The sequence below is a fragment of the Cheilinus undulatus genome, linkage group 4 (assembly GCF_018320785.1).
Source record: "Cheilinus undulatus linkage group 4, ASM1832078v1, whole genome shotgun sequence".
NCBI lineage: Eukaryota > Metazoa > Chordata > Actinopteri > Labriformes > Labridae > Cheilinus > Cheilinus undulatus.
The window spans coordinates 7809003-7825385 of record NC_054868.1 but is presented as its reverse complement, the minus strand read 5'-3'; the positions used below and the strand labels follow the sequence as shown (position 1 = coordinate 7825385).

The window sequence follows — 16383 nt, the reverse complement described above, 5'->3', positions numbered from 1 at the left end:
AGAAACTTCTATTTCACGCTACCTCAGCTCATGGTATATGAGGCATTAAGATAAGAGTATCATCTCATTTTTTGCCTTTCTTGTCATTTCTATACCTCCATTAACCATAGTCAGCAGTGGATCAAAATAAACATGGTTTAAAGTCACATAGGAGCTGATAGGAATGTGCAGCCAGGAAAAATAAGAATAGCTGCACTTTGCATATTAATGGAAACTTTGACATAAACATAAAATAACAATATCTTACATTTTTGAGTGTTTATTATTAGATACCCTGTTTGTTACATTTATTTGTAATGTAAATGAAGCAGATTTAACCAAATTGAAATAAAATAGTCAAGATGATTGTTTTGAGCAACTTTATCTTCAACGCCAGTTCCAAAAAAGCTGGGGCAATGTATAAAATGTAGATTGATACAGAGCGCAATGGTTTACAGATCTCATAAACCCCATATTTATTTTAAAAAGAACAGGAACAACATATCAGATGTTGACACTGAGACATTTTACCATTTCATGAAAAATATGAGCTGATTTTGGATTTGATAGCAGCAACACATCTCAAAAAAGTAGGGACAGGGCCATGTTTTCTTCTGTGTAGCATCCCCTCTTCTTTGAACAACAGTCTGTAAACTTCAGGAAAGGGAGGAGACCAGTTGCTGGAGTTTTTGAAGAGGAATGTTGTCCCATTCTCATCTGATGTAGGGTTCCAACTGCTCAACAGTCCTTGGTCATTTTGGCTGTTTTTTTTTTAATGATGCTTCGAATGTTTTCTATTTGTGAAAGAACTGGACAGCAGGCATGCCAATTCAGCATCCAGACGCTTCGAATGTGAAGCCATGCTGTTGTGATGGATAGAATATGGGGTTTAGCATTGTCTTTCTTAGGGATGGGAATCAAAAACCGGTTGCAGTTGGTTCAACCCAGTACAACATTAACATTTAATGTTAACAATTCCCTTATCAACGTCTTATTTCCGCATGCTTCAAAAAACGCAGTCTTGCGAGAGGCAGTCACCCTGAACAAGAATAGAAAGGTTGAGGAAGCAAACATGGCAGACAGTCACAAAAACAGGCTAAAGTGGTTATAACAGCAATATGCAGCGTCTGTTGAACAGTGATTTCATGCACGGCATGCATATTTTTGCACAAGAGCAGTTAATTTTGTACAAGATTTTAATTTATTTCTATATGTCCAGAGATCTAGGATCCAGAGACTAGTTTTTGTTTATTTTAAGGTTTTACCTTTTAAAGAAAATTAGCAGTAGTATTGTATTCTAATTCAAGTTCAGAGGTTGAAGTTCCAGAGAGCAGTTTACTTTAGCTGAAATATTTCCAACAAAAAAGAGAATTTTTGTGTATTTTAGCATCTTCTCCTCTCAAACACTTGATTTTTAACATTTTTAGTAATCATAACTGTTTATTATAGCCGGTAATTGAAGTGTTTCTGTCATCGACTATCATTGAAGCTGGCATACTTCTGGTTCAATGTTCAGAGAGATAGAGACTAAATGAAATTTGAGTTAACCTTCAGGGTCATGCGGCACAGATCCAGGCACATGCCTTTATAAATCACATGTTAACATTTGAACTGTAAGTCATAGGCACTTAATTGTTGTTGTTGTTTTTTTATTTATTTATTTATTTTTAATCTGAAAGCTCTCTGTTGTGTCATTCTGATTATGTTCTCCATGCATTTGTAGCTGAGCCCAGAACTTGGCTGGCTTTCCAGGGTCTCTGAGGACGGTGTTGTTGTAAATAACAAGAAGAGACAAGTTTATAAAAACATTAATAACTTTTGAACCATAAGTCATAGATTCTGACTCTTTGAAAGCTGACTTTCTTGTCATTCATTTGCTACCCTTGATGTCTCCGTAGCCCTAAAGAACGCCATTCTAGCAAGCCCGGAACTTTGGTGACCTTTCATGGTCTTTAAAGGTTGAATCCACATTCTTAGATCGGATAATAAGCTTCTTTTTTATCCTTTTTATATCCATATTCGATCATTTACTTCAACCTTCTAGCCAAGGGCATCGCCATGTTGTTTACCGCTATGCATTGTGGGAGGGGCAGTCAACCAGTTGAGTCTCTACTGCTTTGAGGAATGGCACAAATGAATCTAACTTCAACAACAGTGCATGGACTTTTTCTTTGTGTATATGTAAATAATTTGAAAACTGTCACAAAATGATTATTTTTTCATCATTGTGTCCCCATGAGATGGGAGAACAAGTCTGTGCAAAGAAAAGGCTTAGTCACTGATGTTTTCTGTGTGTTATGAATAAAAATCTCTGAGTTTCAAATTCCGATTTTTTTTCTTTTGTCTTTAGAGTCCTATAACTTTTTAAAAGTTCAAGTGACATTACTGTAGTAGATATATTCTTAAAGCCCAGGTTGTCCTGAAAAAAGATGTTAGAGCTTGACTGTGCACCACAGGGTTGTTGTTTTACAAGCTTTTTACGGAAAAAAGTCCAGACGAGACATGATGGTGAAAAAAATAGCTGTGAGCTGTAAGGGTTAACAATGAAAACCCATATCGTCTACTTTTTCAAAAGAAAATTCACAGGAATCAAAAATAGCATCAATATTAATAAAATCTGATCTGAAAGCGAGGATGTCTGGATGGAGGCATATGTTTCGCTAAAATTTCTGCATGTCGTTCAGTATTGATAGTTCCTTTCCAGATGTGTAAGCTGCCAACGCCATAGGCACTAATGCAACCTCATACCATCAGAGATGCAAGCTTTAGAAATGTGTTCTGATAACAAGCTGGATGGTCCCTCTCCTCTTTAGTCAAAGGCCTCTGTTGTGAATGCAGCTGACTGCTAAAGGTCCAGGTCTCAATTCTAATTATTTTTGTTTAATCTCAACCTTCTCAGTGAGTACATTTTGGCTGATTAGGCTGCTTTTCTCCAGCTAAAACCTGAAAACCAAACAGCATTTAACAGTGAGTGAGGCAAATATTTCCCTGAGAGGCCAAAACAGAAATCAAAGCCTTGAGAAGTATAGAGAAACTTTTTTTCTCTTTTATCCTTCAGATGAACGAAAAAAAGAAAGATGTTATTAATTTTCCTGTGCTCTTTCTCCCTCCCACAGCACCCTTGGTGGACTCAAACCCCCGACACAGCAGCTCAGCCATGCTGATGCTCCTATCCGTGGTGTTCCTCGGCCTAGCCGTCTTCCTCATCTACAAATTCAAGAGGTGCTCACCTTTGTGATTACTTCCACCTGCGACTCACAGCATGTCCACATAGAGCCCTGCTATACTCTAGCTCTATTACCATTTGATCCATTATTGATGGTACCAGATTAGCACAGCCTAAACCAATCCATCACAGTCATGTTTGAGAGTTTAATTTGACACGTCCCCCTTGGGGGGTTGAAGACAAACTTCTCCCGGGGTTCCCATGCATGAGGCACCGGCACCAATCAGTGATAAAATGCAGAGAAAACGGTCGTTAAAGGGTTTAATATGCACTTGCTGTGCCTCGGCTGTTATTTGCTGAATAAATTATTCATTCTCAAAATGATTCTCTTGAAAAGTCGGAGGAAATGGAAAAGCTGTCATTAATTATGGATATGAAATTTTTCCCATTAGTCTAAAGAGGATGCATTTTTTTTCAAGGAATCTCACAGCTGACAAAACGGAGCAATTAATAACTAAAATGAATAGTAATTGGAAATAAATTGGTTAGTGACTAAATAAAGATGTATATTATGTGTTATATATGCAGATGGGAAAAGATACCACTGTTACTGTAATTTGCCTATGAATTAGTTACTGAGATGTAATTAAAGCTCGAATGACTGAAATTTAAGGTCCAAAGCACAAGAAAACAGAACTAGGTTCTTTGAGGTTTGTGGGGAGAGTTTTAAGAAAAGTTTGCCGGTCAAACTTTCACAGTTTGGGATAAAACATTTTCCTTTCACTCCAGCTTTGATTAATATTTCATGGTTTTGTAATTTATGTGTTATTTGCCAATCTTTTCCTGTACAAACCCTCAGAAAAATACCCTGGATCAACATATACGCTGAGGTGAACCAGGAGAAAGAGCAGGAAATGATTGGCTCGGTGGGTCAGGGTGACAGCACGCCTAAAATCACGCTGAGTGAGTTCTCGACATCCAAGGAGCTCATGGAGAAGGAGCTGGAGGCCAGGGTTAAAAGTAAGTAAACTGATTTCACATTGAATTTCATTTGATTTGCAATCAGTTGAAATGACTGTACCTGCTGGCTGGTGCATCTTGGTGCCCGCTGTTAGTCTCTGAGTTTAACTGCATTGCTGTAACACACATAAGTCTTAGCTTCAGACCATAGTTGACATAAGAGCCTAGATTGGACTCAAAATTCTTGCCCAGCCAAACCTGAGCCTGTGCAAGTTCTCTCCAAACCAAGCCAGTTCCAATAAAGGCTCATTTATGCTAGATGTGTAAACTGCATATTTCTGAGATTTCCCATGAAGCTTTTGGGTACTGACCAAACATTGCAACACTATTCCCAATAGAGCAATGTAGACAACAGTCCAAGCCAGAGCAGCAGTTTCATAGTTCCATAGTTCGGACCCAGAAGACAAAAATTATAGACGTCTTAAACACACCAGACTTCAGATTTTCTGTTTACTACTTTACACTGTGTGGATCTTATTCCTTTAGATTTTTGCACTATAACTGATCACCAATCTGCACATCTGCACAGCTCCTTCATTGCACCATACAGTTTCTGTTCTTTATAATCTATTCTAAATGTTTAGAAACTATTATTATTTATACCTTTAGTTCCTCATCAGCAGAAATACTGCTGTTTCTGTATCCTCTTGCTAATGTCCTTTGTCTTCTTTATTTGTTTTACACAAAAACACCACGTCAAATTCCCTGTTTGTGAAAATGTACTTTGCAAAACTCAGTTCTAATTGTGATCTGATGACTGATAATTACAGTGCTTTAAAAATTATATAACCCCCTTCCTGAGATTTGTTTTGTTTTGTTTTGTTTTGTTTTGTTTTTTTTGTTTTGCATATTGTTCACACTTTAATATTTCCGATCATCAAAAACGTTGTTAATATTAGACAAAGATAACCTGAGTAAATGCAACACCCAGGTCTGATTACCTCTTGAGTCCAGAATCCCTTAGATAGAAGCTCTCAGACAAAGTGAAGTAGGTTCAAAGATTTAAAAAGCAACACATCATGGCGCCATCTAAAAAAATTCAAGAACACATGAGAAGCAAAGTTAATGATATCTATCCATCTGAAAAGGGTTACAAAGCCACTTCTAAAGCTTTAGGACTCTAGTGAACCAAAGTGAGAGCCATTATCCACAAATGGAGAAAACTTGGAACAGTGGTGAACCTTCCAAGGAGTGGCTAGCTTATCAAAACTACTCAGTATTTTTTTTTCTCAAGAGAATCATGGCTCGCTCCCAAAGTTACATAGTGCAGAAAGAAAATGACCACTCTGCTCGTTGGAAATGGGTGAATGCCATGTTCCCTGCTGAATTGGACTAAAACACTAATACTTTAAGGGATAAAGTTACATAATGTTGCTTTAAAACAGATTCTGGCCTGCTCATGTGAGACCAGATTTGTTTTCCTAGCTTTGAACACAGTATCAACACAGTATAGAATGAATGGGTGCACAGTCACCACCCCAGGCGCCCTCTCGCTGTTTAATTTGAATTATTTTTTAAACAGAGAATTGGCAACTTAATTTTCTTCCACATTTTTAATTATTTATGGGAGGGAGGCAGAGGGAGCCACAGAGTAGAGACAGTCCTGGGAGGGTTTTAATATAGTAAAGAATAGATTCTAGCAATGCCTGCAGCATAGAGAACAATGAATAATTAATAACATGTTTAGGCATGCAGCTTCCAGATTCAATAAGCCAGCAGGAGCTCAGACAGAGGCTTTAATCAGTTTATGTTTGGTCACAATATGACTCGTTTAAAAAGAATATCTCAATCTGCCACTAAAGCAGCATGCCGTCAAAGCAAAGCAGCCTGATACCGCCTTCTCTGACCTTACAACACAGTCTGTTTTGCAGTTTTACCGTCAGAAGGCAGCTCAGGTCAACTGGCAAGTGCTGTTCCTGGATTCATAAGGCTCTGAGATAGTTTACCAGATGGATGAAGCTCCTGTAGTTTCACAGTTTATGAGTTTTCTGATTCTGACCTAGGTGTTAAAATTCAGGATAACTGTAGAGAACAGAAAACTTTCAGTTTTACAAAGCAGTGGACATCCTCAAGCACCAACGTTATTGGTATTCTGCTTCATGCACAGCTAAATATTTTTATTCAGCTCAGTGTCCATTGTTATCTTTTGCACTGAACTTGTAATCCTCCACAGAGACGATTCTGTCAGCTCTAAAATCATGTAGAGGCTCAACTCGATGGTGGCTAAGGCTCACACTGAATCTGAAAATATAAAAAAAAGAACTCTGACCAGAATAATAGACTGAAAAGATAGTACTGTTCTTATAGTATGTTGCAAAAACGCTCTAAAAATGGACAAGATTTGGAATTTCCCTCTAGAATTAAATATGTTTTGATTGTTATACTGAATGCAAACAAAACCTATACAGCACTGATCATCAACTGGCGGTCCGGGGGCCATGTTAGGCCCCCAACGCTTCCTGTCCGGCCCCCGAAAGATCATTAAATTCAGAAAAGGAGGAAAAGAAGATGCTCAAGTTTTAGTAGTATCCTTTGGCTTCAAATGTCTGCAGCTGTTAGATATTGAAAAAGTGTGAGAATGACTTAACATTTGATCTGTTTCACATTAATTTACTGTCATTATTAGTAAATTTTTAAAAATAGGGTTGGGGTTGGCAGACGTGCGGCAAAAATGACCAGATAAAGTGGTGAAAAGAGGTAAAAATGAAGCAAAAATTGGTTAAAGAGGGAAAAAGGGGCAAAAAGTATCATAAATTGGTTACAAATGACAAAAATAGTTTTAAAAAATGAAGAAAATGGGTTAAAGAATGGCGAAAAATTGTGTTAAGGAAGCAGAAAGGGGGAAAAATATGTTAAAGTGGCAAAAATACAGCAAAAATAGCCTGGAAAATTAGTGAAAAGGTGTTCAAGAGTGGCACACAAGGGAAATTATTGGCAGGAAAGTTGCAAAAAAGGGTCAAAGAGTGGCAAAATGGGTGAAAAGAAGTTAAAAAGTAAAAAACAAAAAAAGAAGAAGAAGAGTGACAACAATGGAAAAGAATGGCTCAAAGGGGATAAAACATGCCAGAAAAGTGGTTTAAAGGGGTTAAAAATTGCAAAAATTAGGTTAAAGATGCAAAAAAAGGGGTTAAAATGAGTTAATACTAGTACTTAATGGCAATTGTGGAGGGCCCATTCTGTGAGATTTTCAGGGGCCCAGCCAACTCTGTTGTCAGACCTGTCTCCTTGTGGTCTGCTGCATGATAGATAATAGGGACAGATCTCACTGGTAATGCCTAAAAATGTCCTGCGATTAGAAAGAAAATACAAATACTACTGCAATAATATATTAACCAGACCAAAATATTTACTAAATTTTGGTGTATTTGAAAGTCCGGACCCCAGTCTCTGTCTGGGTACTTGATGAACCCTGATGTACAGTATATTCAGAAAGTATTAAGACCGCCTTCACTTTTTTTCAAATTTATGTTGCAGCCTGATGCTACAGTCGTTTAAATTCATTTTTGCTTTCATTAATCTACACTCAGTACCTCATCATGACAAAGAAAAACAAAAAAAAAAGGCTACAAAAAATATTCTGCCGCACTTAAGTTTCCCAAGAGCACAGTGGCCTCCATAATTCTCAAATGGAAAGAAGTGTGGCATAACCAGGACTCTTCCAAGATCTGGTTGCCAGCCTAACTGAGCAATCAGGGCAGAAGGGCCCTGTTACCCCAATGGTCACTCTGAAATCCTGTGTGGAGATGGGACAAAGTTCCAGAAGGACAGCCATCACTGCAGCCCTCCACTGATCTCGGCTTTATGGCAGAGTGGCTAGACGGAAGACTCTCCTCAGTGCAAAGCACTTGAAAGTCTGCTTGGAGTTTGCAAAAAAGCACCTGAAGGACTCAGGATTCTCTGGTCTGATCAAACCAACATTGAACTGTTTGACCTCAGTTCTAAATGTTACGTCTGGATGAAATCAGGGAACCCTAATCATCAACCCAATAAAATCCAAACAGTGAAGCATGGTGCTGGCAGCATCATGCTGGGGGGATGTTTTTCAGCAGCAAGCACTGGGAGACTTAATTATCTAGATTTTACAATACATGGTTATTCATGAAAGCAGCTGTGTAAATGCATTGGTGAAGCATTAGTAACCCTAACCCTTAACCTAAAGCTGACCATCCTCCTTTGCTCTCCTTCTTACATTTTTTATGAATGCATCAATAAAGCATTCAAGTGTGTTTAGAAATGACAAAAAGGTGTTTGTAATTCTTTAGAAATAATAAAATATGTATCCCCTAATGCTTTAGTAATTCATGATAGTGTTGTAATTATAAATGGTTCCAAAAAATCTTTGATAAGCAGATGTAAAGGCATCATCTACCCTGGAAATTCAAAAAATGTCTTAAGACTGTGGCTGTATCAACATGAGGAGGACTGGGATGTTGACAGATCTATGTACACAATCAATCAAATTACTTGTCGTGAGATTCTATGAGGTAAGAAAGTCAGGGCTGTGACAGCACAGCCAACCTGCAGCACACGTGTGCCTGCTGTAGCAGACACACACCCAGCCAGAAACAGGCATTAGATGAAGTGAGCACACTTTTCTCTGTTTGCCTTTTTTCTTTTGTAAATACTGGTGAGTGTTCAGGCGTCATTCAAATACATGTTATCAGTGCTGAAACTCTGGATGGACTGTGTTAATGCTAACCTCCATGGACCCCTCCTTCCAGCTTTCCCCTCTACCCCTTATGGGTGGCCTTAAGTATGGAAGCCCATTACTGCCACTTAAGAACAAAAATGTGAAAGTCAAGCAATTCACAATATTATTTAAAAAAAAATCTTAGTCATGATTACGAGATAAAAGTCGAAATTAAGAGGAAAAAAAAGTCAAAATTATGAGATAACTTATTATTTCATAATTTCAATTTTTATCCTGAAAAACTCATTTTTTAAATCTCATAATCACATTATTTTTAATCTCACGATTTTGACTTTTATCTGATAATTATGACTCTTTATGTCATAATTATGACTTTTTCTCTCATAATTTCAACTTTATATCTCAAAATTATGACCTTTATCTCCTAATGTCTAATTTTCATCTCATAACTGTGACTTTTGTCTCATAATTTTGACTTTTATCTGATAATAATGACTTTTTATCAATAAGTATGACTCTTTATGTCATAGTTGTGACTTATCTTATATTTTTGAGTTTTATCTGGTAATTTTAACTTTTTATCTCAGAATTTTGACTTTTATCTGATAATTTTGACTTATCTCATAAATAGAGTTTTATCTGACAATTTTGACTTTTTTCTCATAATTTTCACCTTTTATCTGATAATAATTACTTTTTATCAATAATTCTGACTCTTTGTGTCATAATTATGACTTTTAATCTCATAATTTCAACTTTTATCTGATAATTCTGACTTTTATCTCATAATTTTGACTTTTTATCTCATAATTTCAACTTTTTATCTCATAATTAGGACTTTTTTATCTCATAATTTTGACTGTTTATCACAAAATTATGACTTTTTATCTCCTATAATTGACTTTTCATCTCATTATTGTGAATTTTTATCATAATTTGGATTTATTTTATCTGATAATAATGACTTTTTATCTCATAATAAGGTGTTTTTATCTCATAGTTGTGTCTATTATCTCATTAGTATTACCTTTTTTAAAAATATTTTTGAGTTTTTTATCTCAGAATTTTGACTTTTTTTCTCATAATTTCAAGTTTTCATCTCATAATTAGGACTGATAATAATGACTTTTGATCTCATTATGACTTTTAATCTCATAATTTTGTTTTATCTAGTCATCATTATTCTTTAATCTCAAAACTTTTCATCTTATTTTTTTGACTTTTTATCACACATTTTTGACTTTTTTCCTGATAATTTTGACTTTTTATCTCATAAATATGCCTTTTTTCCTCATAATTTCAACTTTTATCTGATAATTATGACTTTTCGTCTTATAATTTTGACTTTTATCTGATAATTTTGATTTCGTTATTATGACTTAGGATACTTTATTTTTCTTTTTTTTTAATTGCCTAGCTTTCCCATTTTTCTTTTTCAAGTGATGGAAATGGGCTTCCATCCCTAAGAGCCCTGTGGTGGCTGAATCTACATAATGTACAGAAGTTTGTCCCTTGGATAGATGCATTTCTTCTGCTCATACATTCATATAATGCAGCTGTCCTATTGTCTCATCATCATACAAATTAAAATGATAGACTTCTAACAACAACAAACACTGTAATCTGTATTTGCCTATTCGTTCAGCAGGAATAATAGAAAAGACACATTTTCATTTTGGGTCATTTTCTCATTTCCATGCTATTTATGAGCCTCAGCGCCTTTGATAAAATAACACAGAGCAAGTTCAGTAATTACAATAATGTGTCACTGTCAGAGAAGTTATTTGTTTTACATTAATTAAAGCACAGAGGCTGAATTAATCACCAAGCTAATTATGTTGTTCCCCTGTTTTTGTCCTTTTGTATTTCTGCACAGGAGGAGTGGGCAATGCCTGCGAGAGCACAAGGGAGATTCCAAACTGTACTAGCGTGTAAAGCCGGAGCGCAGCGGTTCATGTACAGAGCGAAGCATTATTGTGTCGAGGGTTCTCTTTTTCTGTTTTGTAATTCTCAACACAACTGATGTTAATAGTTTTCTAAGGGACCTCATTTATACAGACTTGCACGGATGCCTCGTCCAACAACATCCATGCTGCAGACGTCAGTTTACTTGATGAGCTCATTGTAAGTAATGGAGAAACATATTCCGTTTTGTGGATGTATAAGCTACATAACGACATTCATTTGCAGAGTGAAATATCTTTGTCAAAACATATGAAGAGTTCTGTAAATTTCCTAAGAAGTTTGCTTTGAAAATCATTTCTGCCTATATATAGACTATAATGTCTGAGTCTCAGTCAAACAGGGAATATTATTAAAATGTACAAAATTATCATCAGTTCTGTTTAATGTATATATTATTACTTTCTACATGCTCGTAGTCTAAGTACCATGGCGAGGACAGAAGATCTGACAATGGTCTGTTTTTGAAAGTGTGTTAAAGTCGAACATTACTTTAAAAAAATCAACTTTGTTTTGCTAAGGTCCTTGACTTGTGCATGTTCTTATTAAGGACACGATCTCTGTGTTGTAGATAAGCAAGTGTTGTATATAGTTATTTTCTAATCATTCATCAAAAAGAGCCCAATCGATTCTGCCCAGAATTCTGTTTTGCTTTGTTTTTTTCAGTAACTGTTGGGCAATATGTATTTAGTAGAAAAGGATCAACATGAACGTGATCATGTTCAATATGTTTATATTTTCATTAAACATATACAATAGATATTTAGACATTTTTACATTGATTACAGTCTGATAAAAAGGTTATTTGCCAATATCATTATTGCATTCCTGCCTCTGTTACAACAGTTCTCATTCTGCCTCAGAAAAGATGACTTATTATGAGTAGTGAACATATTGTGGCTTCCACTGATCAGACTGACATTGTGCACTTTGACAGGAGAAACATTACTGAATTCAAACTCACTGCCTTGAAATGTATTCACCCCGTTGAATGTTTCAGCCTTTCTTCAATTTTAGAATATCAGTCATGGCCATAATAATCTGGCATTTAAAAGAGGAAAAAAAAAAATCTTTAATGTCAAAGCAAAAGCAGATTTCTACAAAGTAATGTAAAGTGAATAAAAATATGTGATGTAAAATAAGTGACTGCATGAATATTCACCTCACAGCGCTGAGTCTGTGCAGATAGGTCTTAATCTGGCTTGCACATCTGAACACTGCAACGTTACTCCGTTCTTCTGTTTTAGACTGAGGTCTGGGTTTGACTTGGTCAGTCCAGAACATTCACCTTGTTGATTTTCAACCATTTCTTTGTAGCTTCAATGTGTCTTTCAGGTCAACCTTCTGCTGGACAATAAATCTTTTAAGTCATAGTTCTCTTGCAGACTGAATAAGATCCTTCTCCAGGATTTTTTCATATTTTGCCGCATACATTTTACCCTCTACCTTTACAAGCCTTCCAGGGCCGACTGCCAAGAAGCATCCCCATAGCATGATGTTGCCACCACCATGTCTCACAGTGAGGATGTCATGCTTCTGGTGATGTGCAGTGTTTGGTGTCTTGTCTTAGCCAAAAAGCTCCATTTTGGTCTCAGATTTAATCAGAGTTTCCTTCAACATGGGCTTTCTCTTGTCACTTGCCCGTAAAGCTTTGACTGGTGAAGAACCCGGCCAACAGTTGTTGTCTGCAGAGCTTGTAAATTCTTCAGAGTAATTATAGGTGACTTGGTGGTCTCTCACTAGTCTCCTTCAGTTTGTGAGGACAGCCTGATCTTTGCAGCTTTCCACATGTGCCATATGCTCTTTATGACAGATTTTACTGAACTCTGGGGGATGTTCAGTGCCTTGGAATTTCTTTGCATCCATCCCCCTGAAATAATCTTTTCTCTGAGTTGCTTGGAGTGTTCTTTTGTCATCATAGTGTAATGTTAGCCAGGGATTCTGATTAACCAGTGATTGGTCCTTCAGGAAACAGGTTTCTTTATGCTACAGTCAGTTGAGACATCATTTCACTAATTGTGAAACTACTGGCACTTTAAGGCTGGACCTCTGTTGAATTAGGTCAGTCACTTTAAAGGGGGTATTTATGCAGTCACTTATTTTACTGTATACATTTTTGTTTATTTGGCATTACTGTGTAGAAATCTGTTTTCACTTTGACATAGAGGAGTTCTTTTTAAAGCTAATTAATATAACCAATAATTGATTTATGAAATCAATAAAAAGGTAAATCATCAAAGGGAGTGAATACCATTTATAGGCACTGTATGTGGTACATTATAAGGGTAATTCTCAGGAGTGTGTGCCTCTTGCTTGGTTTGAATAGCTTCTTGCATTATGCTTCCAGTTACTGTAGACAAACTGATGAAACTGATAAACTCTGATGCTAACAAATCTCAGCTTGGCCCTCAGAGGCTTTTTTTTGGTCATTTGTGTATGCTTTTTTGACAATTTTGACTGTGTTGATACTAACAGCATACATTTTGAGGGTACTTTTTTGTCAATAGCATTTAGAAATTCTACTGCTAGAACCTGTAACAGGTCAACAAGAAACTCTGTACCCTGTCTGTATTAACTCAGGGTGTTGGTGACCAAAAATGCCCCATTGAAACCCATTAAAACTTTTGATCCTCCAGCCATCCAAGTTAAAAAAAAAAAAAAAAAAAAAAAAAGCATACATTTTATGATATTAGGCTTTCATTCTGAAGTCATTGCTTGAAATTTGCAGTTTATCCTGTTTGTCATAAAATGCCAGCCTTTTTTGGATATTTGGAGGGGAAATTGCAGACTTACTGCACTGTTATAACAATTTTTAAAATCTTTAAATTAAGATAATAATAATAATAATAATGCCCAAAAATCAAAGTTTGTTGCACATTAAAGGGTTAAATTCCCAACAAGTATTACCATTTCATTATTATGAACAGCTCTGATCTGTATCTAAAAAAACTAATGCTGAACTAAGGGAGCATTCCTTTTTTCGATTCGAAGTATTTATTTATTTTTATTTTTATTTTTTTTTAGTTTTCTTATATGTTATTCCATTTGTGGATACTTAGACCTTGAGTGTAATAATTTATTAAAAACTCAAAATTAAAAAATAATAATAATGCATACAGTCCAAATTGTTGTTAATTTTTTTTTTTCTTAAGATTTATTTTGGGAATTTTTGTGCCATTATTTGATAGAGGAAGACAGTGGGTGGAGTCGGAAACAGGGACGAGAGTGGGGAGGAGACATGCGGTAAAAGGCTTCAGGCCGGATTCTAACCGCATACATGGGGCGCGCCTTAAACCACTAAGCCACCTGCGCCCTGTTCATTATTAAAATTTTAAATGCTGGGATAATCCCCTTCAAGGAAATCTAATTTACATGTAGTATGAAGAAGATGTTTTTTTAATGGTTTAAATTCCTTAAAAAAATCTATATTTGATATATATATATATATGATCAGGTCTAATCTCGAATGAAAAATCATTGCAATAAAGTGGGAAATATATGTATGAAGTATTTTTATTTCTATTTTTGTATGGCATCTATTTTTGGTCATGAACACCCCAAGTGTTAAACTTTTTTTAATCATACAATTGGAAAAATAATAATGCATAAAATTGATTCTCAAACTGTCATTTAAAGGGTGAAATTCACAAAAAAAATAATATTTGATATTTATGATCAGATCTAATTTTTCTTAAAAGTTCATGCAAAAACAGTTGGAAAAATATTGATATGTATTATTTTAATTGTATGCTGCCATTTTTGGTCACTAACTCCCTCAGTGTTACTTTTTCTTTTACACTATCTTAGGGAGGATATGCTTTGATAGCAGCATAGATCCATGAAGGGTAAAGTTTGCCTCAAAGTCTGTCAGTCTCTCTATAAACTTTGTTGGAAAATCTCACAACCCACTAATCTTAAATTCACAGCCTCACTAAGGTTGGTAGTTGTGTTTTATGGGGATATGTTCCTATAACCAACCTTACAAAGCAGATGCACTGACCAGATTCCCTGTCTGTCCTCAGGCAGATCCATCTTGCAAAGCCAGAGAATGACCAGCCACTCAGCACCATTAGTGGAGAATGAGGCAGTAGCTATGGGAGAGAGATGTGGGTAAAGATGCTGTAGACCAGTTAACAATGGTGCCTGGTGAGGAGATCAGTGTGGATACTGTTATAGTGGTGGTTTTACTAGACAACATTTATGTACATTTATGGATCCTTCAGCATCTATCGGGGGTTGCCCAAGGATGTGTGAAATAGTCAGTCTTCCCTTGCTAGCCTTAGAAAGATGTAGATCTAGGGTGCGTCCACTGTGGCTTAATTGTCCTGATTCAGAGACCACACCCATTTCTTATGCAGCCTTTTTGTGTCCTCCAGTCCTATAACAAAACAAGGCCACCTCAGCTTACTCCCAACTATCCAGTATAATCAGAGAAAGCTGTAATGCTGAGCAGAAGACCCCCCCCACCCATTCCACACAGAGCATTCCCACTCAAGTAAACGGCACTTGCGGGAGAATTAAGAGGGGCAGGAAACACACTGCACAAAGATATAGTCTGTCAGATCACATATGCATTACTTGGAGCAGAGCATTCTCATCTCCAACCGAACAGCCAAGCAGAGTCTTGTTATTGCAGACAGAATACACACTGAACAAAGATTGTTTTATAGCTTTGTTGGATTCTACTCACGTCACAAGCGAAAGGCTTGTTTGCTTGGCTGGAGTTTGTTTGGATGGGGGCTTTGATGGCGTCACTTTGTTGAGATTCTTATTAGCAAAGCAGGATTAGGAAAACAGAAACATAAATATCAAAAAAGCAACTCCAATCATACTTACGTTACTACCCTCCATCCAACCCATATATCCCCTCCACTCCCTTTCTTCTCTCTTATAGCTTTGAAATTGTAAAGAAATACACAATGATAACCCTGGTTCATATTCAGGCTGATGTTGTAAGTGTTGATGGGTGCGAATCAGCAATTCAAAAGTGTGTCAAGAAAGAAAAGTGAAGCAGCTAAAACTGCAGTGCTGTATATCTGCATGGAAGCATTGAAACTGTCCTCAGTACACACTTTGGGCGGTTGCAGAGAGTTTATCTCCTCATTGTGCATTCAATCACACTTTGATCAATGGAAATTGCAGTCTCATCTGACATTTTAAATGCCACATTATGCTCGGACATCTCTTGGAGAATCTATACTTGAAATGAAAGAGATTCTTCTTTTCATGATTTAACAGAAGGCAAATGCATTGTAATGTTCTTCAGTGCACAAAAATCTACAATGCATGCATCATCAGTAATGTTCTGTTTCATCTTTATTTCGATATTTCTACGGTAAAGAAACTGTCATTTTGAAATTGTTTCAAATAAATGTATTTTTGTACATCAGTGCATTTGTTCTCTGGCTGATGAAATTCCTGTGAACTGGAGGGTGTAAAGAAGATGATGCTCGCTGGAAATTACGCTGCAATGATGACTCAATGTACCGCTACCAATCTGTAGTCGAAGCACACCGAGAGACTGAAAATCTACCAGCACTCTCTGTCACTCTGCTCCTCCTCTGTACACACGACATGGAGGCGCTAACATACACTATATAGACAA

The 16383-nt window shown here is 36.4% G+C and overlaps 1 protein-coding gene across 3 annotated transcripts in view; it reads left to right on the top strand.

Annotated features, from left to right (window-relative positions):
• Positions 1-13406, top strand: part of sorcs3 (sortilin related VPS10 domain containing receptor 3) — a 463686-nt gene extending 450280 nt beyond the window's left edge. For all 3 annotated transcript variants that reach the window (XM_041785632.1, XM_041785633.1, XM_041785634.1), the window contains 3 exons: positions 3096-3201; positions 4005-4165; positions 10693-13406. In XM_041785632.1, the coding sequence (XP_041641566.1) occupies positions 3096-3201; positions 4005-4165; positions 10693-10751 (326 nt within the window). In that variant the 3' untranslated portion in view covers positions 10752-13406. The remainder of the gene's footprint in view (positions 1-3095; positions 3202-4004; positions 4166-10692) is intronic.
• The last annotated feature ends 2977 nt before the right edge of the window (positions 13407-16383 follow it).